The 11,102-nt window shown below is 30.0% G+C and overlaps 1 protein-coding gene across 1 annotated transcript; it reads left to right on the forward strand.

Moving 5' to 3' along the window:
• Positions 1 to 2,737: 2,737 nt before the first annotated feature.
• LOC145572635 (cationic peroxidase 1-like) lies at positions 2,738 to 5,040 on the forward strand. Its single transcript, XM_081631596.1, has 4 exons — positions 2,738 to 3,063; positions 3,746 to 3,937; positions 4,025 to 4,190; positions 4,612 to 5,040. Exons 1-4 carry the CDS (start codon positions 2,845 to 2,847, stop codon positions 5,001 to 5,003), a joined length of 969 nt encoding a protein of 322 aa, XP_081487722.1. The 5' UTR covers positions 2,738 to 2,844; the 3' UTR covers positions 5,004 to 5,040.
• The last annotated feature ends 6,062 nt before the right edge of the window (positions 5,041 to 11,102 follow it).

Consider the following 11,102-nt stretch of genomic DNA (forward strand, 5'->3'; position numbering starts at 1 on the left):
CCATCTGTTTCAAAATATAATGCTCATATTTTATTTTAAGTGTTTTAAAATAGTGTGTCTATATAAATTTTTATTAATGAGAAAAGATATTTATATTTAAAACTATATATTGACAAACGTGTCCAAAAAAATGAAATACAATGTTATACTCCTATTATATTCGTATGTCAATTGTCACTATCCTTTAGCAAAGATGTTTTGCTTGGAGACAGTACAAATACAGCTAAGTTACAACGAGTAGGATTCTTTGGCCACATTCTTTTTCTCACAAATTGATACGTGTAGCTAACTAACTTTTTAATGAAATGCTAGCTATAGGTCTATTAAATTAAACCGACAATTAAATATATCCCTAATTAATTAGAACATGAAAAAGCTTTTCTTATGCCCCTAAATATTAATGAGTCACTTAACTAATTGATTTCGAGCATAATTCTACGTACTAGTTTACTTTATACGAAGTACTAAATATAATCCTTCCGCTAGTCCATTTTTTGTTTGTTGTTAACATTTTGCATGGTCTCTATTTCACACTATTTATCATTAATGTCCATATTAATTTTCATGTTAGTATAGATTTTCCAATTTCCGTTTGCTTTATTTATATAATTACTTTGTAATATATTATCTCATCTTTAGAATTTGATACTAATAATTTGCAAAAACCCACATTTCTGGTTGATGAGTTGATGTACAATTGCTTTTGCCTCCATCATATCATTAAATAGAGATTTCACTCAAGCTCGATAAAAATAGGCACTCCCTCCATTTCAAACTAGGTATTCTATTTTACTTATTAATGTCAAAGCTCATCAACTCTTTAAATATATCTTAAACCACGTAACGTCCTAGAATACATTATTGAATTTATCAAATTAATGATCAAATATATGTAATGGAGTTTATAATAAAACAAGTGGAGCAACTAATTTATATAATACATCAATTGTTTAGAATTAAAAGTCATAGTTATTTTTTTTCAAAAAAAAAAAAAAAGTAGTTATTTTAACAATATCATTTTATTAATTAAAGAAGGACTTGGGGAAATAAGTGAAATAACAACATGAATGATATAGAAATATAGATTACTCCTCTGAAATTATGGTTTCTTATTGTAATTGGGTAACCCTAATCTTATACATACGAAGTTTATCTTTATTTTATACAATTATTTTGGTTAAATAAAATTAGTTTAGACGTTGGAGCTTGTTTATTGGAGAAAAACCTTGAAAATTGCTCAGAGTTATATAGTGGACCGACCACGAACCCACGTAATTATGATTTTGATAACGACTTAAACGGTGGTTAACACTGAATTTTTTATTTTTTCTCTGTTTAAATAAAAAAAAATCCTCTTTGCTTTTTTACATTCTTCATTAAATCATTGGTGTGCGTACGTGTATGAGTATTGGCAGGCGGCAGGGGAATAAAGAATCAATGCCTTTGATAGGAAGCAAAAATGCATTATATTGCAACTTTATCTGTTGAAGATTAGTTAAAAAGAATTTTCAAGTTATTGACCTCTTTAAATTTAATCACCAACATAGTCCTAAGGTTAATGTATAAGAAGCTAAAAAAGAAAATAATAAGAATAGATTAACATTCATTACACCGATCTGTGCGTGATATATGTAGCCCTTAGACCTATGTATATTTAATGTTTATACATTGAATATATATCATTACCCTATTAATTATTAATAGGTAATCTATCCACTGATTAAATAAATAAATTTTATTTCGTCACTAAAATATACACTTCCAAAGGTACACAAATTAGCTAGGCCAAGTAGAATTGCAATTCAATGGGGATAAAAACTACATTTGTCCATGTATGTATATTATATGAGTTCGAATCACATCTATTGACTTAGGCACTGTTCACTTCACCTTAAAAAAATAATATATTAAGTAAAAATAATTTCACTTCCGTAAAAATAAGGTGAAGTTAACAAAGCCTTAATATTTGGTGGTGCAATTCAAATTGCGTCAAATATAATTCCATATATCTTTAAGAATTGTTAAGCAATTACTTCTTATTTCGCTTTATGAAGAGAGTTTACATCACAATGACCGTAGAATATAAACCTTTAATGCAAGTCACCTTCTAACCAATCATTCGATATGGGATAAATTTTTTTATTAATTCATTCATACACGACAAATATATACGAAGTATACGACCACAAATTACTCCCTATATATCAATTTCAGTCTAAGTTGGGCTAATCAGTCCGTAACTCCTCTTCTATAAGACTACGGGCCTGTTTATATTTACTGAATTGAGCTGAACTGAACTGAACTGAACTGATTGGAGCTGAACTGAACTGAACTGATTGGAACTGAACTGAACTGAACTGAACTGATTGGAACTGAACTGAACTGAACTGAACTGAATTGAGCTGAAATGAATATTTTATGTGAGAGGGAAATTAAGAGCTGAACTGAACTGAACTGATTGGAACTGAACTGAACTGAACTGATTGGAGCTGAACTGAACTGAACTGAACTGAAATTAAGTAAATGTGAACAGGCCCTACAACTATATAATATAACACAAAGTTACTTATTATTTAGCCAACCAAATAATTTCGTCGTTTGTTGACTAGAGTTGTTCACATCTTTATGTTGTCACCTACATATAAATATATATATTAATAAATATTGTTCAAATAAAAACAATATAAATAAAAATATTTATATATATACACGCCTCAAACCAACCACTGTTATCACAATTCACAATCACTTAAGATAGCAAGCATATTAAACTTTCTTAAGCCAGCTTTCTTACTTCCTATATCAAACTTTATATAGACCACCTCATATCTTAATAATAATATTATGGCTTCCAAATCAAAAACTTCTAGTTTTAAGCTTCGGTGTTGCATGTTTTTAGTACTAATTGGTGCAGCTACGGCTCAATTATCATCAAATTTTTATTCAAGCTCGTGCCCAAATGCGCTCTCCACAATCCAATCCGCGGTTCAAGCTGCTGTGAAGAATGAGTCTCGTATGGGAGCATCCTTGCTTCGACTTCATTTCCATGATTGCTTTGTTAACGTAAGTCTATATTCAACACTTATTCCATTTACACAAGGGTTTTTTTTTTTTTTTTTTTCGTACATGCAATATTAGTTTCATTCTTCTAATTAAGTCTATAGTTGATCAATGATCATTTTTCATGCAATTCTAAACGCTAAATTTTCCTTTTGGTCTGATGATACAATCATATCAATATTATATAAATTGATAACAATAATTCAAAGAATCATTATTATTAAAATTCAGTACTTCAAAGAAGTATTAAGATTGATTAAGACACAAATGGTTTATATACTACTAGATTATATACTTAATACAAATTCAGTATTACAATACAGAAGTTATTAAATTTGATTAAGACATATATGGTTAAAGTATATTGTTTGTACATGACACCTTGAAATGAATTATTGGAAAAACTATGACCCTGAAGAATTAATTATTGTTAGCCAACTGAAATCCCATAAAATGTATGTTCAAAGAATCAAGAATTTCACTTCTGTTTTTTGTTACTCCAATTCAGTCTATACTTACATATTTTTAAATAGTTAATATGTTGTCATTTAAGTGTTTTATATACATGCATGTGTGGTAGGATAATGTTCATTAAAAGAGAATTATACTTTCTCTTTAATTTGACGGCCATCTTTTCTTGAAACAAAATATATATTTACTTTTTCTACTTTTGGATGAACAATAGGGATGTGATGCATCAATTCTACTCGATGATACTGCTAATTTCACTGGAGAAAAAACAGCCGGGCCAAATGCAAACTCAGTGAGAGGTTATGAAGTAATTGACACGATAAAATCACAAGTTGAGAGTGTATGTGCCGGTGTTGTATCTTGTGCTGATATATTAGCTGTTGCTGCTAGAGACTCCGTGGTTGCGGTAAGACTTTTATAAATGTATGTTAAAAAGGAAAGTGATGACATACTTGATCTAATTATATTTTCAACTTTTGTTCCCTAATTTCAGCTAGGTGGACAAAGTTGGACTGTACAATTAGGAAGAAGAGATTCGACAACAGCAAGTCAAAGTGCAGCAAATGCAAATGTTCCAGCCCCAACTTTGAATCTTTCCCAACTCATTACATTCTTCTCCAACAAAGGCTTTACCACCCAAGAATTAGTGGCTTTATCCGGTATTTATTCATTTTTTTTTTTTTAAACACATTACTTTCTTACATTCTTTGTAATTGGTCTAGTACAATATATATTAGTCACATATTTTAGATTCTTTTTTATAAATAATATTTTTGCATGAACCCATAACCTATACAACTGTACTTATAACAAAGTAATTTAATAAAATGCTAAAGGTTTAAGGCATAAATAGTAGACCGCCACACTATTATAATAGTATGTAAGTAAAAATTTATATTAGGAAGTTTCTTTGCGTGGCTTATAATACTAGCACGCATGCAACTCTATGGTATTAATCTTATCCAACATGCATGGGTAATGAGTGAAATAATATTACTTCTTAATGTATAAACATATATCATGAATAGGTCTTTTTTTTTTCTTTTGACTAATGTGCTTTATTTTTGCATCATATTGTAGGTGCTCACACTCTAGGCCAAGCAAGATGCACTAGTTTCCGAACAAGAATCTACAATGAGACTAACATAAACTCCACACTTGCAACATCTCTACAAGCAAATTGCCCTAGTAATGGAGGCGACAACAACCTATCACCTCTCGATACAACAAGCCCTACAATATTCGACAATGCATACTTCACCCTCTTGTTGAGCCAACAAGGTCTTCTTCACTCCGACCAACAATTGTTTAGTGGGAACGGTGGAACAACTGACTCTCAAGTCTCATCTTATAGTTCGAGTTCTTCGACATTCTTCACGGATTTCGCCAATGCAATGGTGAAGATGGGTAACATGAGTGTTCTTACGGGCACAAGTGGAGAAATTAGAACTAATTGTAGGAAGACTAACTGATTTAAAATTTAAGTTTAAGCTCAAAAAAAAAAAAATGTAAGGAAAGAGCTAAGAGTTTTAATGTTGTGCTTGATATATATATATATATATATATATATATATATATATACTATATACATATATATATATATATATATACATATATATATGTATATATATATATATATATATATATATATATATATATATATATATGTATATATATAGTATATATATATATATATATATATACATATATATATATATATATACATATATATATATATATATACATATATATATATATATATATATATATATATATATTAAGAAAATAGAAAATATTGGGGGGATTTACAATCTTTGTATGGATTACTGAATTGTGATATAATTTTAATGTAATTATTTGTCAAAGCTTCATTTTAGTAATGGTTGGTTAATTTTTGTGAAGATTATTTTGCATGTTAACTCTTGGTACTATAAATTGATTGTGGACTAACTAGTTTGGTATGTTACTATTGTAGCTAACTACATACAAAGGCCCATTTATAGCACTTTTTTATTGGGCTCAATGATAAAGGCTAATGCATCATCTTGAAAAGTTGGACACTACAAACGCAAAACCAAGTGTATTTTTTTTTTTATTATTTTTTATTTATAATGAAGGGCCCAATCAAATACTCTTCAAAAGTTGAAAGTTTGCAGAAATTAACTATTTCCCTCCATTTTTTTTAAATGTGTCACTTTGATTTTTTTATACTATTTACATACCATGTTGACTTAATTTTTTCGCCTCTATAAAATAAATAAATATTATTATATAATATATCATTAGATTCGTCATAATATCTAGTTTCATAATATAATTTTGTTATAATTTTTACTAATTAGCAATTAAAGATATTAATGGTCAAAGTTGTGTCTCGTCAAATATGACGGTCAAACTGATGCAAATTAAAAAAACAAAGGGAGTAATACTCTCCCTTTTTGTTTACAGGGAAAATTTGCCAATTGCAATCATTTAAAGTTTTTATTTTACAAATAAATTGCAAACATTTAAAAAAAAAATTGTAAATTACAGTCCAAAAGTACTAATAAATTATAAATTGCAATCTAATTCAATTATTTCATCGATTTACGTGTAAAAATGTTCCGTTAAGATGTTAGGGGCCACCTTAGGCCTTAAGGATCTAATATGATCTCGGAATTGGCAAAAAAAAAAATAATGAAAGAACCTCCTTTTAACGGCAAAAAATAGTTGCACACAAATCAATACATTTTTTATACGCAAAACGAAGCACTTACGTTATTCTTTTTTTGCAAATTTCGAGCTCAATTTGGGTTCTTAAGGGCTAAAATGACCCGTAAAATGTTAACAGAATATTTTTCGACACGCAAATCGATGAAAAATTGAATTGGGATATAATTTATAATTTATTAATACTTTTAGATGGTTGTAATTTAAAAATTACAAACTTTAAATAGCTGCAATTAGCAAATTTTCCTTTTTAAAATGTACTCCTTTCGCTTTGTAATACAGAGTAATCGCAATACTTTTCTTGTAAGTCCTTTTCATAATAATAGCAATACTTTCTTATTTGGCAAGATTTCACTTTTTCTATTATTTGTCTCCTACTAACAATTACATATATCCCCACCAATTACTACCTCCGGATAATATAATATGTAACTTTGGAATTTTTTATATTTCACAATAATACCCCAAAGTTGCATATAATACAATCCAGAGGTAGTATATTTTATATTATGCTTCGCAAAATTTTCTTTTTGGTCCCCACTTTATAATTTTCCTAAACCATTGTGCAACACATAGTGTTGTGATTATTGCAGAACGTAGGGAGTAACACTATAACTTTCATACTCTACATACTTTGACTAGTTTGTTAATTTATACTTTAGGAAAATTATAATCATGTGGAATTGTTAGAGATATCGAAAAATATATGTGTGATATTTTCCATATCGATATTATTAAGAAAATATTATATTAGGTTTATGTTATGTTAAGATATTATTTAGTGAATATATCTTTAGGATGTATAGTTTTAATTTGGTAGTATATCTTTTAGGAAGATTGTTTCCTATCTTATGAACTTAGGTTTTGTATAAATACTCAACCTATTGATGAATGATAAAAAAGCAATACAAGTCATTCAATTCTATTTCCTCACTAATTTTGTCAGAAATCTCGTTAGATTCGTGTCGATTTATAATTTATTAATATCAATAGGTTAATAATTTTTTACATATTTACATATCTTGAGATTGATGTGAAATATCTAATCTGATAAATTAAAATTCAAAACAACGCGTATAAATTGAAAGGAGATAATTATATGGGCCTATAGGGCCAATGCATCAAGAAATTAAGTTAGTCAAAACATGTACGTGGAAGAACACCACAAGTGACTACATGACATGTGTTTGATTTGTTGAAAAATCTACTCCTACTACATCAATTAAATATTCTAAATTTCCAATTTTAGGAAGACTAGTGACTTAGTCTCTAATCAAAGCACTTATTTTTCTTTTGTTTAACTACTTTTAGTAATTAATCAATGCAATTGCTAATTATAGGAAGAGTTTTGACGTAGTATCAAAGCACTGATTTTTCCCCTGCTCAACCATTTTTTGTAGTCGATGCGGTTAATCTAAATCGCCAAATTTGGTAAGAAACTGCATGCATTCATACAACTATATATGGACTCATTTGGTTGCAATGGGAAAATTCTTTAATAGACCTGGTTCACACTAATTTATTGTGGACCACCAACATTAGATATAATATGATTGTTTTATTAATAAAAAAAAGGTTACTATATTAAAATAAAAGTTATTATGTTGAAATTAAAGTTAGACCCTGTTTTCTTCACCTTAAAAAAAATAATATTAAGTAAAAATAATTTCAGTTCAGTAAAAATAATTTCAGTTCAGTAAAATTCAGTTTTCTTAGAGAAGAATTATAATAGAAAATCAGTAAAAATAATTTCAGTTCAGCAAAAATAATTTCAGTTCAGTAAAATTAATTTAAGTTCAGTAAAATTAATTTAAGTTCAGGTAATATAATTTTGTTTCAGTAAAAATAATTTCAGTTTAGCAAAAATAAGGTGAAGAGAACGGGGCCTTAGTGTGACATTATAAAAGGTATAAGAGGTTAATTTTTTTTAATGAAATATTTAATATAATGGTCAATAATAATAATAATAATAATAATAATCACTATATTAAAATTAGGTCACTATTCAACATAATGTCGTACTTTAAATTCATAATAACATTAAAAATCATACAAGTTTTAAAAAAGGTTACGGAGTACTATGTTAAAAAATAAGGTTACTATATTAAAATTAGGGGTCACTATGTTGAATATAATGCCAGTTACATGTGTATAAACCTTAGGTCCTAATAATATTATTATAGACCAGGTCCACGCAAGATTTTCTGTGGGAATTAACTTTCCATAGTAATTTACAATTCATGAGAAATTATTTCCTTCCTCAAATTCCTAGGAAATTGTTTTACTTTGTTTGGTTGGCATTAAGGAAATTACGATTCCTAGGAAATTTGAATGACCTAGGGGGAAGTGGGCAAGTGGATTCCCACATTATGTGGGAAACTGAAATTCCTAGGAATTTCTATTTCCTCCATTTTGCACTTTTTTGGTTAACCAAACAACAAATCAATAATGCATTTCCTAGGAATTTTGAGTGCATACATAAAATTGTTGCAACCAAACAATAGAGTGCAATAGTGCACTCATAATTTGTACTCCCTTTGTTCCTAGCTTCCTATCTCTTTTGCTTTGTATTTTATTACAACGTTGATAAAAGATAACGTAGCCATGTGAAATTTTGTTAAAATTATTGCAATATTTATTTTAAGCACTTTATTTTTTTATTTACAATTTTTTTTTTTTTTTTTTTTTTTTTTTTTTTTTTTTGTACATGCACAAAATTGGAGATATTTATTTAATCATGTTTTGAATTGTATCTTAAAGACCACGGAAAATTAAAATAGAGTAGACAACGAAACAATATGAATGAAGGATTATATACTCCATAATATAATGGAAATTTTAGATTTTTAACACCTAAAAAAAATTTGAAAATGGTTTTTAACACCCCCATAAAAAAAAATTATTTTAACACCACACAAATTTTCAGAAAAATGGGTATTACCACCGCTTAACGGTTTCCGTCTAAAAATTCCGTTAAATGTGGTCCACAGTGACACGTGTCACTATTTTATTTGTTTTAAAAAAAATTAAAAAAAAACCTAAAACTACCACAGCCACCACCGCCCTATCCCAACACTCCCCCTGTTGGTGTCAGGCGGCTAAGAGAATCGGCCCATGCCGGCGACCCCACCCCCACCACTCTTTCCCCCACCTACGCACCCCACCCCCACCACTCTTTCCCCCACCTACGCACCCCACCCCCTCCCTTTCCTCACTTTTGTTTCCAGACCCCCCACCCCGAAACCACCCCCTAAACGCCCCCCTCCCCCAGAAACGCCCCTCCACCCCTTCATCCTCCCCCGGAAAACGCCCTCCCTCTCCTTTAATCGATTCCCAAACCTTAAACCACTGCCCCAAACAAAACCCAAAAACTCGTTTAGGATGGTTTTGGGGTGGTGGTTTTGGGTTAGGGGGTCGATTAAGGGAAGAGGAAAAGGGAGAAGTATGTTTAATTTCCGATGTAGGGGGAACGGGTGTTTTCGGGGGAGGGGGCGTTTAAGGGGGTGGTTTTGGGGTGGGGGTCGGGAAATGAAAATGGGGAAAGGGAGAGAGTGGTGTGCGTAGGTGGGGGAAAGGGTGGTTGGGATGGGGTCGTTGGCACCGGGTGTTTCTCTGGGACGTCAGATGCCGACAGGGGGTAGGTCGGGGAAGGGCGATGGACGGTGGTGGCGTGGTGGTGGGGCTGGGGTGGCTAGGGTAGTTTTAGGTTTTTTTTTTCTTTTTTTGGCTAATAATAAAGCGACACGTGTCTTTATGGCCCCATTTAATGGATTCCTAAACGGAATCAGTTAAGTGGTGGTAAAATCCATTTTTTGGAATTTTGTCTGGTGTTAAAATAAAATTTTTTACGGGGTGTTAAAAATCAATTTTGGGTTTTTGTGTGGTGTTAAAATCTAAAATTTCCTAATATAATTTCAGAAGCTATTTTGAATGCATACTATGAGATGGTGTTGATTAGGAGAAAAATTTTCTTGGTGGAGGCGAATGTACCAAGCATGGTACATCCAACATTTTAGTTTTTTTTTTTTTTATTTTTATTTTTAAAAAAGTAGAATGAACATATACTTGTTTTGTAAAGACCATATAGCTGTTTTATAAAGAACATCCAGCTTTATGTTCTTTTAATTTTATATATCTAAAGAGCATCCGTAATATTAATAAAGAACATGTTAATATTAGTTAATGACCATTATTTATATCCACCCACCATAATCTATAGACAAAATTCAAAGAACATTTCACAATAAACAGTGAATATTATGTCATAAATAAAAGTACATTACACTGATAATCAAAGAACATGAAGATAAAAAACATTATTTAACAGTATGTTCTTTATACTCTAGCTTTATGTTGATCACATTTCTATAATATATTCTTTTTTTTTTTTTTTTTTTTTTTTATTTAATGAAACGTATGTACCATGCTTAGTACATAAGCCTCCACGAACCAGCAGACACTAGATTATGAGTGGTAAGATGATTGCGTACCATGAGATTGTGTTGACTAAAAACATGAAAAAATTGTACTTATAACAGGGTCCGTTTGGTTTGGTTGATGTAAAATATTTTCATGAAAAATGATTTTTCTATTTTTTTTCCATTTTCCTTTATTTGGTTTGTTAAGGGGTGGAAAACAATTTTTCCAAGGGTGGAAAATTTCATCCTTAATGATGGAAAACGTTTTCTTTCACAAAACAAGGGAGGCCCCATTTTCCTCTCTCCTCCTTACCTCCTTTTTTACTTCCCTCTCATTCATCATTACATTTACACTCCTATTTTTATTTATTTATTTATTTTCTATTTTTCTTGAACTTTTCTTGTATGCAACCAAACAAAGGAAAACAAATTTGCAATTGTGCT

This window comes from Chenopodium album, chromosome 12, assembly GCF_948465745.1.
Source record: "Chenopodium album chromosome 12, dcCheAlbu1.1, whole genome shotgun sequence".
Lineage (NCBI taxonomy): Eukaryota > Viridiplantae > Streptophyta > Magnoliopsida > Caryophyllales > Amaranthaceae > Chenopodium > Chenopodium album.